General features: G+C 45.1%; 1 protein-coding gene across 2 annotated transcripts; it reads left to right on the forward strand.

Moving 5' to 3' along the window:
• The first annotated feature begins 3,904 nt into the window (after positions 1 to 3,904).
• Positions 3,905 to 18,352, forward strand: FBXO40 (F-box protein 40). Of its 2 annotated transcripts, XM_032098700.1 has the most exons (4): positions 3,905 to 3,987; positions 10,002 to 11,897; positions 14,027 to 14,517; positions 17,667 to 18,352. In XM_032098700.1, the coding sequence occupies exons 1-3, from the start codon at positions 3,979 to 3,981 to the stop codon at positions 14,222 to 14,224; spliced, it is 2,103 nt and encodes a 700-aa protein (XP_031954591.1). In that variant the 5' UTR covers positions 3,905 to 3,978; the 3' UTR covers positions 14,225 to 14,517; positions 17,667 to 18,352. The 2 variants fall into 2 exon arrangements, with proteins under 2 accessions (XP_031954591.1, XP_031954593.1); XM_032098702.1 differs by lacking the exon at positions 17,667 to 18,352 and having other exon boundaries at positions 10,002 to 11,959; positions 14,027 to 14,110.
• Positions 18,353 to 18,457: the final 105 nt, after the last annotated feature.

Genomic DNA, 18,457 nt, shown 5'->3' on the forward strand with positions numbered 1-18,457 from the left:
CACTGCGCACGCGCGGGGCGCGCCGCGGCGCCCTCTGGGAGGAAGAGCCCTTCCGGAGAGAGAGGCCGACGGCGGCGGCGCCCTCCCCAGGACGGCGCGGTCCCGAGTGAAAGACTACGGCTCCCGGCAAGCAGCGCGCGCCCCCGCGCTGGAGCGGGCGCGCGTCTCCCGCCACGGGCATGCCGGGAGATGTAGTGCGACGGGCGGCGGAGCCGCGCCCGGGAGCGTCTGGGGAGCGGGGAGGCGGTACCGCGTCCCCTCCCCGCCTGACGGGCGGTGGCGGTCGACCCGGGGGGTCGCGTGCCGGGACACGGAGGCGGTGGTGGCGATGGCGCAGCAGGCGCTAGTGTCACCGGAGTGTTAGGCCCCAGCGCGCCGCCCGCCAGCGCCGCCGCCAGGGAGCTTCGTGCCGGGGGGCAGTGAAAGGGGCAGGGGCGCTCCCGGGGCTGTTACGGCCCAGGATAGCGCAGCGGGCTGGTATTTCCACTTTAATTAATGCAGGTCCCGTAGCGGTGGCCTCGGTGTCACCGCAGACCGCGTCACTGCGGGTGCGGCTCACGGCGGAGCCATTTCGCTTTGCTACGGGCAATCCCGCGGCAGCCACAGACACCGGGGGGCCGCTCGCCGGAGAGTCAGCACGAAAAGCCACCACAGCTGCTGGTCAGCCACGGTGTATGATGTGACAGACACGTACATTATTAGATTGTGTGGCACAAGGTGGCCCGCACACCCACATAGGAGCACAGGGCGATGATGGCAGGATGGGGAGCCCAAGCAGCACCTGCCAGGCTGCTTCCAGGCCCATCCCAGGAGCCATCAGCCCACTAAAGGCCCATTTCGAGGGACACAGAGGCACAGTGGCAGGTGGGAACCCAAATTAAGGACTCAGAGAAAGGAACACCCTGTCCAGCCCCCTCCCAGGGGAGCCTCAGCCCCAGAGCATCTTTAGGACTGGGGGTGTCACTGAGTTCAGGGCTGTGGGACACAGGACGGGATGCAGGGGAAGAGCACTGGGGAATTGCACTGGACTCCTCAGGGAGTGTTTAGAGCAGGAACCAAAGGCAGGAAAGGGAGGGATCTAGGTGATTTATAGGGAAACGAATGTGGGATACAGGAATAAAAACGGCCAGCCACATGCAAATGGTTTGTGATGGTTTCTCCATGTCCTGCCCCTGATCAGTGCAGCCTGTCCCGTCTTCTCATTAAACTTTCACACTTTGCCCTGGGTGAGGAACTTGTGGCCAGAGTACCACAGGGAGTTGGCTACTGGGGGGCTGGAGAGGTTGGGATCGAGGGACAGCTACTGGGCAGTGCCTGAGCCCAGCTGCTGGAAGGAGACACACTGTACACGTGTGAAAACTTCTATAAATACACAGATGCTCACTAGTGCTCCTCCATCCTGCTCAGCTGGAGCAGGGGCTGGGATGGCTGCCAGTGCTGTGTGGGAGTGCTCTGTGTGCACGGATGTGTAAGCTGTGTCCATGTGTATTTGCTTAATTGGGGTATATGTGAATTTGTGCATGTGCCTATTGGAAATACAAACTCAGCCTGGCTATTGCTTGGACATGGGCATGGGGCTGCAGCAGCCTCACCTCTTTCAGGCTACCAGACCTCAGTCAATTTTCCCACATCAGTAGATACATATATTTGTGTACATATGTATATATGTACATACGTACATATACATATATGTATATATGTACATATGTATATACACTGGTATATTTCATAGGGCTTCATATAGAAGCACGGCATTTCTACCCATAGAATTGAGATAAGATAGATTAAAGCAGACAGGCAACAGCTTTCTCCCAAAGCATTTGGGCCAAAAAATAAGTAGTAGTTCTGCTTTTCTTCCAGGGATTTCACATTTCTTGCACCCTACCTAAGCACTTCTGTAATGCAGCAGGAGGTCTGGTTACAGCAATGGTTGGCATTCCTGATATACCTTGAATCAAATGAGCACAGTTATGGGTGGCAGCAGAGATCTTCAGGTTCTCCTGGTTCTGATAAAAGTCTAGTTTCAGGTGCAGCTGAGCTAATGCAATGCAGGTACAAGGATGAATTCCTGTTTCCTCTCTCTCTGCTCTTCTGCTCCCTTCTCCCCACCAAGTACATATTTTCAGGCACGGTGAACTATGTTCATTTTGCATGTCTTGTGATAACCTGCCCTTAACAGCCACCACAGATGACACCTTTTGGATCACAGTCATCACCTGCAGGCAAGGATTTGCAAAACTTGGGGCCTTGTGTGGGGTGAGGCTGTGAGGTAGCGTACCAGATAGAGAGAGAGGCAGGTCCAGGCTCTCTGGGTCTGTGTGGTCACGGAGCAAAGCATGGAAACAGCAAAAAGCATCACCAGAGTTCAAACTGTCTGAAAGCACAGAGATCTGAGACCAGGCTGACATCAGGTGCTGGTAAAATTGAGACCGAAGCAACTTCTGAAGCCCTGAGTGTTTTTGTAATCTGAGTTAATTCAGCTGGACAGAATTTACTCTTAAACCAGTAGTACACAATTTTGAGAAGAATTTTTCTTCATGCAAGAGCGAGGCATGCCCTCAGCATGTTTTTAAACACAGCCTCAAAAGATGACGACAACATTGAAGGCTGACAAATGACCCGGAGCTGGGGGATGAAGAGTGGAAGTGGACAGAGTAAACAGATCAGCCATCATGCTGTGATTGGGTTAAATTCGAGTTTAAGCATATTATCCCTGACTCTTGTTTTCCCCAGTGCAATGGGATGCCAGAAAATGGTATCACGATAATACAGCCCTTTCTAAAAAAGGCCACACAGCCAGACTGCTGACCATATTTAGCTCTACTAAATTGCAATTGGCACCAGCAAGCCTTGGTTGTCACCCACTGACATTTTGTTCATCCCTAAAAATGAAAACAGTTGCCTGCACTCTTTCAAGCCATGAGAGCCACTGGGGACTCACAGATAGGAAAGGAAAAAGATAAGACAAAGTTAACAAGTTGATCATGACTTAGGATCTCAAAGTCATCACAGCCAAAATGGTTGTTCTGTGTTTCTGAGGTGGTGAGAGGTGTTTGTGTACAGCAGCAGGGTCACAAGGGATGTCTGCAGCCAGACAGGGTGAGCACCCACCAGGGAGAAGCAGTGCCTGCCCCATCTGCACCCCCGAACCTCAGTGGCATGGAGGACCTGTCCGTACTCACCATCAGTATGAAATGCTCACCATGGAAGTCACCATGAAATGCTTTAATGGGTCCATGCCTGCAGTAAAACATGAGTGCTCTCCTTTGCTCCTTTGCTTCCCCAGGTTTGGCTGAGGAAGGATGGTGCAGGGAGCTGTACCCTCAGGCTTACACTTGGTGACTGGTGGGACCTTTTCACTGTGCAGTGGAGGGATTGAAGTTTGGGAGTCTCCTGGGGGTCCCCAGAAGGAAGGTAGGCACATCTGCCCAGCTGCTCAAGTCAGGGCCATTCCCACTCTCTTTATGTCCCCCCCTGCCTGGACAGATCAGAAACCCACCATTGCTGTCTGTGCCAGCTGCTACGTCTGGTGACAATGGGAACTGGGTGACAATTCCAACTGCAGAAACCACAAACTGGTGTGGACACCAAGGGGGGCAAGTTGTAAAGGGCAAACCTCCATCAGAGAGCAGCTGGGAGCTGATGCAGGGCTGGGGAACGGGTTTGATCTTTTTCTGTCATACAGGGGGCATGGAGTATTATTTGTTCTTCCTCTCTACTTGTCTGTGAAGTATCACTCCAGGAGTGACAGTGTTAACAAATACAGTGGAAGAGACAGCTCTGTAAGCTGAGCTACATGGTCACATGCACAGGTTTTATTTTTAACATCCCAAAACTACTCGATATTTCTGCCAGGGCTTGCTCCGTGTCCTTCTGTTCTCTTCTCTTTCTTTGCTTGCAGTTCTCCCTCACCCACCTCACTTCAGCCCAGCTGAGCACAACCGGGAGAGAAGTGTTTGGTACGTGCACAGGGACTCTATGATCAAGGTAAGGCTTTGTGAATAGAGCTGGAGTCTTTTTTGGACAAACGTTATGCAACGTAATTGTTACTGTAGTGAGCTATGAAAATCAAGATATCTTCAAAACAGCCTTAGTAATTAAGATGAAACAGAATAATCATGAGCTGTCTTAAATGACACTCTAGAACAGAGGCAGCTGGTAACTCTGAGCGTTTCTGTGACATACTACTCTAAAAAAAAAAACCTTCCATAATGTATTCAGTGAATTAGCTGTAGTTTGCAGCACTGTATGCAGGATTTTAAAAAACTAAGATGCTGATTGTAAGATGGGAGCTTCAGCAGCAGGTCAGATGATAAATCAAAAATTTAATTTCTATTATTTTCAGGAACCTCAGAGAAGACAAGGAGATACAGTAAGGGTCAGAGGAGAGGCAAGAGCAATCTCATGGCAGAACTGCTTAGACTTAAAATCAAATTCGTTTTGTAGATTGAGACTGCAAACTTTATGTTGGCAATCTACACTGAATGAATGATGAAGAATTACAAGAGTTAAAGGTACTGCTGTACCATTTAGTCTTGTGACTGCTCAGCAATTTTTACTCATTAATCTCTTTTATTTTATTATTTAGATCTTAACCAATAGCTCTGAGATTCTTTATGCTGGGCACCTTTCAGAAAAGTATGTTAGTGAGATTGTTACCAGAGCATAATATAGAACCTGAGCCCAAAGAGAAAAAAACATGGTTTGGACCATTACTCACCCCCACCTTTTTTTTTCTCAAACTGCAACAAAATTGGACTATTATTTTAAAGCACTTGTTGAACTCAAACCAAGACCAAACCCATTTCCTAGTTACCCATGCAAAGTGAAAGTTTGCTTGACTGTGTGTCTACCAAGGATAGCACTGACATGTCTGAGGAGCAGCAGAGCAGCTCCATGTCACAGCCTGCTGTTCTGCCTGTCTCCCACATGACTCCCCAACATGCCCAGCACAAGATGCTGTTGCTGGGCTATTCTGCACAATGCCACCAGCCCAGGGGACCATTTCAGTGCCTGGAATTTTTGGGTGGCTTTCTCTCAGGTGAGCTGTGGCTAGATTGCACCAGGTAGGGAGGAGCAAGAAACATTGCGGATCCAGGTCTTTTAGTGGGGAGTGCAGTGTGGGGTTCCCACCAGCAGTGCCCTGTGTTACCTGTGCCTCACTACTCTGAAGTCTCTCTGCTCCTCCTGTGACAGCTCTAATGCATTTCACCAGTCAGAAACTGCACAAGCAAATTTTGGTGCCACTTTACTGCCTGTGTGCAGCACAGATTTTCCAGGCGAGGGGGAAGCCTCATGGTGCAACAGCTTCTCTTGATCTCCATGGTCCTGCATGTGGAGTGTAGGGAGCTGAGGAGAAGCTGATGTGCTGCTGTGAGAACCTCAGCAACAGGCATTCTCCAGAAGAAAAGCAAGGAGCATGGATTGAATTCTTTGCCCAACTGATGCAGTGTACTGTGGATCTACTTCATTCCTGACATTTTCAAGCCTATTTTTGGCAGTATAAAGCAATTCCAACCTGTTCAGTAACTCTGAAATAGTGGTTATTACCATGAAACACCACAGCCTCATCCAGATGATCTCCAGGTAGAAAATACAGGCAGTAGCTCCCTAATTGTAACATCTTCATCCTTTTGTTGTTGGGCTTATCCAACAAGTCAGTTGTTTCACAGAAAACCTTACCCCTCCTCACATCTTATACTAAGGATCTGAAGTTCACCGGCATTGCCCTGTAATCAAAGTGCCGCTGTGAAATCCATGTGAACTTGTTCAAGGTCACCTCAAAAGTAGGTCTTGCTCACGCTCACTGGAATGTTATTAGTGTTATTGATGAAGATTTCATCTACACCTTTAATTGTCCCTTTCCACCTCCCCTGAGCCATACCATTACTCACTGCCTGCCTCATTTAAAGCCTGGCTGGCAACTTGTGTGTGCAAGATCAGTCCAAATGGCAACTGCAAAGCAGGAGCACCATGAAGGACAGTGACCCACAGTACTGAGTGCCAGGGGGTCACTCAAGCTGTACTGTCCCTGCTGTGGGTGTTCAAGTGGGGAGTTTGACTTATTTAGAGGGCCCTGTGATTCTAGGTGGTGGCAATCCTGGATTTGCTTTTTATTTTGTATCTAAGGAGAGGACTCAAGAAATCTTGGGCTGCCGAGATTCATGTACAAATGCAGTACAGTATGGTTTCCAATGGCATAGTGATTTTTTCCTCAGCTCTAAGAAATAAAAATATCTGTTTAGCAAAAGGAGACCCAAGCTTGATTTCTTGACAAGGTTGTTAAGCAAGCAGTGATTGAGGAAGAGCAGTGCATGAAAGGAAAAGAAAATCACTAGTTTAAGAAGACTTACTTGGTGTCCTAGAAAATGTGATTCTACAGCTGGCTCTGCCAGGGTTTTTATGCAGGAGGCATGCAACTGCAAGTGAAACATCAGAACCTGAGCATCTCTATGCTTGGCATGTATATTTACGTATTTGTATAAAATACCATATTTAATTCTATATATTTTCATCTTTCTAAACTTTAATTTTACATCTGCCAAATAGAAGCAATAGTATTTTTCAACCTCAAGTGCACCTCTAGTACTGCAAAGATAGATTCATTATTGTGAACATGATCAGATCTAAGATAGTAAATATACTGAAATGAAAATTTTTATACTGTAAGAAAATTAATAACTGTATTCTCCTCAAGATTTCAATATGATAAAGATGAGATAAACACTCTATACTAGGTAAGAAGGATTATAAGAAATAGAGAACATTGCCTATATGCCCTATACACTTCCCTGAAAGTATTCCCATTCTGTCTGTTGTAACATTATATATAACTTCAGCATTCTTGGCTCCAGCATTTGGATGTCAACTTCCATGAGATTTTTTTAGGAGCTTGTTATCATGTTGTAAAATTTAGAAAGACTGTTTTATGTTCATTTGGAATCTCATCTCAGAGGCACTCTTTAGGGTCCTTTATCTGGGTTTCTGGTGGCCCTTTTTGATGTTTCTTCAGACTGGGAGGTATCCCTTGATTCTGTGCAAGGAGCTCAGGTACAGTGTATGACCTTAGTATGTCAAATGATCAGTCACGTGTAGCACATGCCAAATGAGAAAACACTTTTATTATTTTGGCTCATTGTCTGCGACTTAATTAAATATATATCTCCTGAAAATAAATTTTAATTGGCTTATAAGCTGTACGTTATTATCACGGAACAGGTCCACTCCAGACACAGACTTAGCTGCAGTTAAAATAGCAGCTGTATATTTTTAAACGTTACTTGATTTGCTGTCATGATGGTCTAAAAATAAAGATTTACCAAAGTGGACAGACTGTGGACTGTAATGTGCATTCTTTGTTTACACAGTAGCTTGAACATGATTGAAGTAATTATTTCTGGTTTGGTTTTTTTTGTTTCCTAACCCAGACCTTGAGACATTTTGCAAGTTGCAGGGAATCTGTAAGTTTATACATGTTTAGAGAAATGTTTTGTCACCTGACATATCTGCGTGTCACCTGCCTCTGGATGTTATCTATCAAACCTACTGAGGCAAAATTTGCAAACTTTCTGCTGAGTGTTTTGAAAGCTTGTAGTTTGTTTATGTGCAATAATATCATCAATTAAACCACAGAGCTAACTAATTATCAATTAAAATACAGAGCTCCTGATTACTGTCGTGTCAGAATAGAAGAAGCATTCAAGCCCTGATAAATATCAGAATAAAACTCTCTGTCCCTACTTCCTGTCCTCTATGTTCACAGATTTGACAATGAGAAAAGAAGCATAGATATCTTTTGTCTGAAAAGAACGGCATATACAAGTTAGAGATGAGGTAAACTAAACTAAAAAATGCCTGAATAATGAGGAAGACTGATTCTGCATCTGAATGCTGTGATATGGTCACTTTTCATAAACAAAGCATGTATTTTCTTTCTCTACCATGATTTGGATGGGGTTTATTTCAGCATACAGCAATGTGAAAGCAGGCTCCTCTCCAGAAACTTTGCCATCAGTCCTTTCTGTGTTTTGGAGAACAATAAGGCCTATGCCTCTGATGTAGTGGTTTGGGTTTTTTTTAATCAATTATTTCTCCCCAAGAGTTACTTTTGCAGTGGAAAGTATTGTTCACTTTCCAAAGTGAAAGTCACGTTTTTATTGCAGTGTAATGTACCCAGCCTTCCTCTGACCTTATGCAAGTCATGGCTGGGACTATTTTTAGAGATTATATTTGCAGCAAAATGCTACAAGAATGAGAGCAGCAAGGATGCCACCAGTGTGAAATAAATCCATCTGTATCTCCTGCTTCTCTGAGCTGCATAAAAGTAGATGTAACTCAACAGCCTAAAGCAGGACAGGTGCCGCCCCAAAGCACATGTATTTAAGGGCTTGGTGTGGCTGAGGCCACCCTGGCCAGTGCCCTGGTGTCACCTCTCTGCAGAAGCCAGTGCTTCCCAAGGCAAGGCAGGGATGTTAAAGTGGGAAGTAACAAAGTTTTACTTTCAGCATTGCTGTCTTCAGCTCTTTCCCTGAGCCTTATACGTGAGAGTGTAAGTTTGTCTCTGAGGAAAGGGACTACCAACGATGTGTTCCTTTACTCTGCAGGGCCAAGAGAGAATGGGATTGATTCATGAGGAGGTGTAAGCAGGTATTGATCAGCTTTGGAAATTGCAAAAGATGGAACAAAGTTGTGTTGAGCAATTAATGCACATCAAATTTTCAAATGAGTGTTGGTATTTAGTGCAGGGACACACAAGCACTGCCTTTCCCAGGCATCTTTCCTTCTCCGGTGTTGTTCATGACTTCCTCTGCCAGGGTGTAAAAGTGTGAAAGACAGAAAGTTAAGAGAATACCTTCAAGAAACAGAGAGGACACTCTTCACATAGCATCTCTTCCCCTGGAGCCTGAGCCCACTTCCACAGCAGCACAGCTCTCCTCAGGGCTAGGTCACTTAAGCCTGGGGTTGCAAAAGAAAACACATCTAGGTAAACACTATTGTGTTTTCTTTAACCCTAGGAAAACTGAAACAAAGTCTAAATTATTTTACTACCAATATCTGTCTTTTCTCAGCGCCAAGTGAGAGTCTATTTGGCCTATGGTAGTTCCTACTGCATGAAATGTGTGGTGGGAAGATTTGTCAAAAATCTTTTTCCTATTTTCACATAAAAAGAAAAGCACTCTGGGTTCTATTTGGAAACAAAACTCAAGTTCCTCCTTATCATTAGCTTTTTTCCTTTCACAAAGATTCGCAATGATTCCAGAACGAGGCTGGAATGCAGCTCCTATAGTAAGGAGCAGGAAGTCAAAAGTTGGGAGGTTGCTACTTGCAGCAGGTCTTCTTTGGGCCAAGTTACAGATCCAGTTGAAGGTGTCCAAAGAAGTAGTTCCAAGTTATGACTGAGCAGCCTTTAGTTCTGTAATCCAACAACTGAAGTGTAAGAGTAAGTCAGGAAAACAGAGTAAAGAAGCCCAAGGAGATTAGCTCTTACCCAGTTTTCCACACTGGGAACTGGGATCCTGAAGATAATCCTCACTCTTGACCTTGCTGGTGTAGAGCAAAGGGAGGTTCATTTGTGCAACATTCATGTCTTTGTGGGGAGATGAGAAGATGCCTAGGCCACATCTAGATAGGAAAAAGGAATGTCATTTTTCTTGCTCTGTGTTGAGGAAGTGGGATGCTCCTTCACTGTGCCCCTGGCAGTCTTGATTTCAGCAGCTTGGTGAAATATAGGGACAGAAAACAGCTCATACCCTGGCTGCCTGGGCTAAGGAGTAAAGACCTTATCTATGTCCGTGCTGCTACCAGGCCATGCTGTACCGTGGGGATCAGAGGTGGTACGTGACTGTATGGAGCTGGCAGTATCACTTTCTCACAGCCTTATTCCCACTAGAAGTGCGTGTGAGCACCCCATGTGTGGAAACCAAGTGTGGGCATGGAGGGTCTGTGGCCGTCCTCGCTCCTTCGGGCAATAACTCTTGTCTTCTTGTCTTTGCCACACACAGCACCGGGCCCAGAAAGCTCCCCCTGGGCAACACAGGCACTGTGAGCAGTGCTTCAGCCGGCACTGCCACGCACCCATTGAGGTCTCCGTGTCCTGCATGGTGATCAGCTGCCGCCTCCACTGTGGGGCCACCTTCCACATGTGCAAGGAGGAGGAGCACAAATTGCTCTGCCCCTTGGAGCAGGTGTCCTGCCTCAACTCAGCCTATGGCTGCCCTTTCTCCATGGCCCGCTTTAAGCTGGGGAAACACCTCCAGGTCTGTCCAGCCAGTGTTGTCTGCTGCTCAATGGAGTGGAATCGCTGGCCAAATGTGGATTCAGACACAACCCTGCACAAGAATATTATGAAAGAGACCGTGAATGAAGAATGTCTGGACATAGCTTTGGCACTCAGAGACCAGAAGATACTTTTCAGGACTTTGAAAATAGCTGAATTATTTCCAGAGTGGAGGAAAAAGGATGAACTGGAAGAACTAATGGATCAAGCCATGGGTGGTGAAGCGGGTGCTGTGGGGGGAGCTGCCTGTAGTTCCCAAGAGGGCAGTGACCAGTCTGAGCTCAGCCAGCGTGAGCGGGAAGATTTGGCAAAGGACAAAGAGGGAATGGATCTGGGGAGTTACAAAACCTGGGAGAACATTTTCAGCAAAGAGCTTCTGGCTTGCCAGGTAACGGGCTCAGCACCCAGCACAGGACGAAAGACAGAGGAGGCTTCCAAGAAAACAGCATCAGCCCCTCGTGCTGCCAGCTCCACAGAGAAGGCAAAGGAAGGACCTGATGGTGCAGAAGAGGGAAAGGGCCAAAAGTCTGAACAAGTAACACCAAATAGAGAACTGAATGGACTGGCTCCCTGGCAAGAAGGGGTCCTGGAGAGGCTGAAGAAGGAAGTCGGTGTAGCTGATTACAACATGTATCTGGTACATCATGGGGGAATGCTCATCCGCTTTGGCCAGATGGCTGCTTGCACTCCCAGAGAAAAAGACTTTGTCTATGGGAACTTGGAAGCCCAGGAGGTGAAGACTGTCTACACCTTCAAAGTGCCAGTTAGTTACTGTGGCAAAAGAGCACGACTAGGAGATGCAATGGGCCACAAGGTGCCAACTTCAGACAAGTCAGTGGATACCTCAGAACTGGGAATAAACATAGAAGAACTACCTAAGACAAACATAGTTGAAGCCACACTACTGTGTGCTCTGGAAAAAGAGCTGAAAGGCCATGAGATTTCTGAAGCAAGAGGTATTGATGGACTCTTTATGGATTTTGCAACACAGACATACAGCTTTCCTTTGGAGCCCTTCTCCTCCAGCGCAGTTCTAGCAGATATTCTGGATGAAAACAGCCCACCAGAACTGCACATGGAACTCTACACTGAGTGTGTAACCAGAAGACACAACAAAAGCAGTTCAGCTTTCACGTTCACTTGCAGTCATTTCTTTAGGAGGGACGAGTTCCCATCGCACTTCAAAAATGTGCACGCTGATATCCAGTCATGCCTGGATGGATGGTTCCAGCATCGCTGCCCGCTGGCCTACTTGGGATGTCCTTTTGTTCAAAATCACTTCCGCCCTGAGGGACTTAAGGCCAAGGTTATTTACAGCAAGCCTCTCAAGACATTTGCTATTAAGCCAGAGGTGGACACGCTTCTTGCTGAACCGGGAAAGTGCAATTCCACAGTGGATAGTCGAGGGGAAAACAAGGACTTGCTGAGCAGCCTCCCAGTGGAAGTGCTCAAGTACATTGCGGGATTCCTGGACAGCTTCAGTTTATCTCAGCTGTCACAAGTGTCAGTGCTCATGAGGGACATCTGTGCCACTCTTCTTCAAGAGAGGGGGATGGTCCTGCTGGTCTGGGAGAAAAAAAGATATTCCCACGGTGGTACTTCGTGGAAAGCTCGCAAAAAGGCAAGTGACTGTGACACTGGGAAAAAGAGTCATGAGTTCTCTTCAGATAAAACACAAGAATGGTGAGAAAAGCTGCATATAAACATGCAGACATTTATATGGGGGAGGTTCATGAGGTTGTGAATTTGCAGAGGGCTTTGTTGTCAGGGGCCAGGGCCGTAGAGTGCAGTACATCTAGCAAAAGGATGAAGGTGTAACTAGACATTTTCTGACTAGCTGAAAGTCCCCACCCAAGCTCATCTTGGGTAATCCATTTGCATGTGCACCATTTCTAGGCACTGAGAACTAAGAATTCCTGATATTTAAGCATTACACATGGATTTTTGAAGAACTTGAAATTCATACTTTTTTGTTGTTTTTGTTGTTATTTACAAGGCAATCTAGGGTATGTCAAAATGCTTTAGAATGCCAAAAAGGTAAAGATCGAAGAAAAATGTCTGTGAAAGGTGCTCAGGCATTCACATCAGTCTCCAAGGGCTTTCATAATTAGTTTTCATAGGATTACTATGAGTGAGGAAGCAGCTTAGGGATAGAAAACTACCTTCTGCAAAGCTGGTCTCCCACTGTTTGTGCTGGAACACTACCACTCTTATAGGCTGTTTAGGTTGTTTAGAAAGAAATATTTAGACACAACTTAGTCTAAGTCCTAGTTGAACATTAGTTTTTACGGGGATTTCTTTAGGTGATAGCCCTGCAGCTGCTCTGACACTGAATCATAGAGTCATAGAATCATTTAAGTTGGAAAAGACTTTTAAGATCATCAAGTCCAATGATTAACCTAACAGTGACAAGTCCACTGTTATATAAAACTGTTCAGAAGAGTAGCATGAGACTTCAGCCTAACCAAGATGACAAGACAAAGACCTAGAAACAAATAATTTAGAGATCCAGGAAAAACTCCCAGAGATTATGTAAGGATCTGGCTTCCAAGCAGAGCCGTGAAGATATCTACCTATTGATTCCTATCAAATAGAAGCTTATCAATTAATGACTCCTTATTAAGATAAAGCACTCTCTGTTAAAAAAAGACATGAAACGTGGTGAATTCAAAATCTGCGTAACAAAGTCTGGTGGCTGCAAGTTGAATTAGCCCAATCCAAATCAGGAATTAGCCACTGAAATAATTTACTGGAGGATGTGGCTTCCATCAGTAAAAGGAAGATATTCCAGTTCCCAATCATACAACAACTAACTTCAGTTATTGTAGCTCAGTTTCAAACCAGCAGCATTGAATTTAAGGACTGTCTAACCCTTTTCATTTTAGCTCTCTGTACTGGCCACACAGGGATCTTGTTTCCAATGCAGAGACTCTGCTTGAAAACATTGTTCGTAATTATTCCAAATTTCTGTACTACTGTGTGTAATAGCTATGATCACTTAGGACTAGGAGAGGGTCAGGCAATCTTAAGCAAGGAAGAAACATTTTTAGGGAGAAGAAATCTACTCTGACTAAAAATTAACTTGATTTAATGGTATACAGCAAATATTAAAGTCACTTAATCACAGTCATATCACTACATGCTAATATATTATTAAATGGTGCATGATATCACTGCAAACAGAATCGGAGAAGTTTAACAGCACATTTCTATTTTCTATGAGCTTATACGTCCTCTAGGAATAACTTCAACCTTAGATTTCCCAGACTTTTCTGGGGTGGGGTGAATAACAGCAGTGTTGTAATGTTAATTGCTTTGTAGGTGCCAATAGATGCTTTGGAAGGTCCTTATGAAGTCATGTTTCTTTGAGATATGTGTCTTTGAGATACAAAGGCATGCTGTGGTCCCCTTGCTTTACAGACACCTGGGATCACACTGCACATGTGATGGAGTTTTCTGTACAGGTGCAGTGGTCAGGTATCCTGAATTTCCTCATACCCTGCTCTGGATTGACACCGAACTGTAGGATACTTCCCCATTAAAAATGGCAGGCGATAACTAAAGCAGCAAAACCAGCAAGTACGAGGTACATAACAATACAGACCCCATTTTCACTTGCTATGCCAGGCCTGCACAATCAGATGTTCATTAGAGTGTCCAGGGTGAGTAATGCACACCCACTGTAAGCACAGACAGGTATTTTAAATCCTCATTTCCTCTCCCCAATTCCTTTCCCCTCTCTTGCATTAGATCTGGCAGTTCAGCAGCCTGTTCTCCAGAGTTCACAACTGGCAGTGCAGCGGCAGCCCGAGCATGTCGGAGCACCTGAGGAATTGTCCCTTCTACCAGGTGGAGCACAGGACGGAGCCCGTGCTGCTGACGGGCATGAGCGAATCTCGGGAGCAGACTCGAAAGACTTTGGTCTCTACTTTCAAGCGCAGAGTCTGAACAACTTGCTTCCCCTCTGCCATGCTCCCTTCAGGGCTCTTGAGATGAAGATTTGGGAATTCAGGTGTAAAGATTGTTGCTTCCAACTCTCCTTTGGACGTACAAAATTGGCTTTTCCCCAGCTGCATTTGAAACATCTGCATCGGTTTTTTCCTGCATTAATTTGTTAAAACTTCATCCACTGCTTACTAATACCACATGCTTTCTGTTTGTTTCTGTTCCTGGTTTAATACAGCATCTTGAAGAAAGCAATGAGGATCTTACTTGAAATCAGCATTTTCACATCCTTGAAGGTAGGCTGCTGCTCCTGTACCATGTGCCTGAGAGAGGCAAGAGCAGTTAATGTACTTAGCTCACATAGGTCTGAAACACCTTCGTTTTGTCTGGAAAGCCGAGTTCTTGGAGCACAAGTAGATGCCCTCCTGCCTGGCAGACCTAGGGACTGCTAACCTGCTCTGAGACGGGGGCAAAAGAAAAGGACGCCCCAAAATTATGTGAATTAATTAGAACTCCAGTGAAAACTCGGGAATTACTGCGCAGGCACAGACCATCATTTAGGACCCTGACTCAGGCAAGCACACCTAGTTGAGTGCAAGCCTAAAGCTGAGCTCATGGGAGCATTCAGACCAAACCAAAGCAAACAAACTTGCTCTTTGTTAGAAGTAACCAAGTAGCAAACAATTTTAGAGACTCAATCGACCTTTTATATTTTAAGGTAACAACTTTCTGTGTTTTATCTGAAAATTCATTAAAGCTATTAAAGAATATTTGAAGTCATTTTTAGAATGCCTTACCAAATCACTTTTGCAGTTGTAAATTGCAAATTCTAATTGTAAGCAATTGAAAACAAGATGTCAAAGAAATAATATTCTTTCTCATAAAAGAAAAGTAATTCAGCAACCCATTCAGTAACAGTATGGGTAATGTTTGCTTCAGTTAAATGGGCTGGAGCAGAGAAACTTTTCTTTTTTTACACAGCAGAAAAGTGGCTAGGATTTGGTTTATTTTTTAATAAATACACTAACTTAAACCAGAATGGGCTTGCTGAGGTAACAGATGAGAGAAAACAGGCAGGTTACCAGCAGTGTCTGTCTCATTACACTAATTGAACCCATTATCAGTGGTGCTAGTCTGAAATGCCATGGATGTGGTGGTGGGTGAGATTCCTCTGAAATGGCCATAAATTTATTTGTCAGCTTAGGACAGTTTCCAGCCACTGCACAGCCACAGGATGCTGACTCACCCCCTTTCTTTTTTAAGCTTGTAGCCAGAAGTGTGAGCTCAGGACTGAGGTCTGGCTTTCATCTCTCTGTCTCAGGCAGGAGAACCTCTCTGGGAGCCAGGATATTTGCTGGCCTGGACCACTGTCCTTCTCACCTGGGCTGGTCAGGTGAAAACTAGCTCAAGCAGATGGATACATGCCACACTTGCCATCCTCAATCTTGGTGCAGACCTGGGATGAGGTGGCCGTGCAAGAAGGAGCCCTCTCTTACCCAGAGAGGCTGCTGATGAACCTGGGCTGAGAGCTTGGTAATCAAAGGCATGAATTGGGTGGTGACCAAAACCACCCTGAGTGCAGCTCTGCCTTGTCTACACTTGCAGCTTAAGTGGTGCCTGTGAGATTTTTAACCATATGAGGATGTTTTTAGTCTCCAGACACACACCCTCAGGAGCATACTGTCTGAGCTGTGAGGACTGTGGAATGGTCCCGGGAACAGGAGAAGCACTTTTTTTTTTTTTCTTAATGCTGCTCTGTTTTCTGCCCCTAGAGATCCTTTCTGGGAAGTCTCATAATGCTTTAGACATGAAAATAAACTTCTCTGCACAGATATCCTGCAGAAAATGCAAGTAGCATCCCAGGTTTATGAAGAGGGAGCTGAAGGAAATGAACACAGGGAACCTAAGCTGGGCCAGGAGCAGTTAGAACCAAATGCTCTGATCCTTCATCCTGAGGCTTAAGCCACTGCACAAAAACAAACTGGCCATCCTTTCAAGCTGCTTACAAAAACTCACCTGTCCTCAAAACATTCCATATAACATGAGTTGCTCAATATTATCACCTTCTTTTACCCAGCAAAGTTGACAGATGTGAAAACATACAGCCAGAATTCCTAGACTTCCTAGGCCTCTAGGAATTCCTAAGAGACCTAGAATTCCTAGGTCTCTACATCAGGGCCTCATTCTTCACTTATCATGTACCTGATTTTCAAAGATGCTGAGCATGTAACTGTATCTGCAGACTGCAGTATCTGCAAATGCATGTCCAAAAATTGGGTGCCAGTATCTATGCTGGGTACTAAATGGAGCCACATAATTTTATGGATAATTTGAGGGGGGTGGAAAAAAAGTTGCTTAAATAATAAGGTCTTAGAATAAGTCTGTGTTCAAGGCTGGCAGGAAACCATGAAAAATTTCAGCCTATGAACAATCTCTCACATGATCAGCCACTTAGCTGCTGTAAACTGCTGTGGCTGCCCTGAAATTTTGGCCTATGTTAGGTGTGAATTTGGCTCATTTTACCTTTAGTGCCAGTGTACCAGCACCACTGCTATTCTGCTCCTGGCTTCCTTCTGTCAGTTCCAGAGGATTTTGTTCTTATCCCTCCCTGCTCCTGGAGATAGCATGACTTCAGTTCCAGCCTTATTGCGACAGATCCTGCTTCTTCCCTGCACAGGAGGTGCCTGAGTCACACTACAGGGGGATGCAACCTTTGGAAATATGATGGTTGATGGTCAGAGTTAGGAATATTGCAATCTCTGCCTCTTGGGATCAGCCAGGGTGTGCATAGGACATCCAGGAGATTGGATCATTTTCCTTCTGGTGTTCCTACAGAGCATGCTGGAGAGACAGAGGGTGTTCATTCACAGAGAGACATATTGCTCCTGTGAATATATAGCTGTATTTCTGTAAACTGTAAATTTGATTAAATAACCTTCAGCACATCCAGTGAAAGCTGAAAATCCACAGCCATCTTCAGATTAGTCTGGTTAACCTGACATGGGAGAGGCAAAGCTGTACAGGGAAGGGGAGATCACACTTCCACCTCTGCATACCCACCTGGCCAATGTCAGCAGGGAGCTGCTTCTCACTTCATCTCACCCTTACCACGAGTGGAGAGGTGTGGGCTGGTGTCAGATGCAGTTTTATTAATCTAAGGGTCATGCCAAGCTAGCTCAGTGTTGATGGTCCTGCCCATTAGCAGAGTCAGCAGAAGATTTAGGAGCTGTAAGGAACTGAATTTTCCTGCCCTGTGTATCTTGGTGAGCACAATGCTGGCTTGTTTAAAAGGTGAGAGGCTTCAGTTTAGGTTCAGCAAGTTCCTAGCTCCTGGTTTAAGTTTGTAATTTGGCCAATAAAACTTTAGCTAAATTTCAGCTTGAGGAATTTGATTAGAAGAAACTGAGCATTTGGTGTTTTTCAAAATAGTCTTTTGTTTTGGCAGGGTCTGAACTGGAAAAGGGGATCCAGTTCCAGCAGAGCACTGAGGTTGTTCTCAATCCAGCCCCCACACTCTGGATCTTCATGACTTTAATCTTGTTTGTGCTGTCCACAAGTCCTGTGAGGGGCAAGAGCAATACTCCACACACTCCAAGCTGATGTATTTTGCAGTGTTTCCTCTCACTGGAAAAGTGGAAATGAAATTAAGGCATCATGGAAATCAGAAAGGTCAGAGCAGGGCAAAAATACTCAAGACAAGAGAAGACAGGAAACAGAAAAGATAATGAGTTTGGATAGAGAGACCTGCCTCTTTGTAGGTGTTGTGAGGAGAGACAAGAGGAGACAGGTAAAAAGGCAAAGGAATGAAAGAAGTTGGGGTGTGCTGCCAAAACCAGAGGTTTTCTGGATAAAGGCATTTCCTTGAGAAAGACTCTGGAAATTCCCAATTGGTGCTATACAGTAACATGGGGCAGATGATAATTTTTAAGGGTTGAAAGGGCAGGTGACCTACTGACATGTATCCTAAGTCTGGGTTGAAGGAAGGAATTTTTTGATGGCCCTGCAACTCCCAAAACTGAGTGAGTACAGATACAGTGAAGTTTATCTGAACAGTGCCTGTTATTTTGTGAAACTCTGTAACTCTTTGTTGCTTTCTTAAGAATAAAAATTACTATCGTTTTAAAAAATCCATCAAAATTCAGGTCTTAGCTTGTTTTCTTAGTTTCATCACATTAATGTATGTTTTGCCTTAAAATCAGGTGTGGCAGTTCCTGTACCCTCATATTCATTATGCTT

Source organism: Corvus moneduloides, chromosome 2, assembly GCF_009650955.1.
Source record: "Corvus moneduloides isolate bCorMon1 chromosome 2, bCorMon1.pri, whole genome shotgun sequence".
Classification (NCBI taxonomy): domain Eukaryota; kingdom Metazoa; phylum Chordata; class Aves; order Passeriformes; family Corvidae; genus Corvus; species Corvus moneduloides.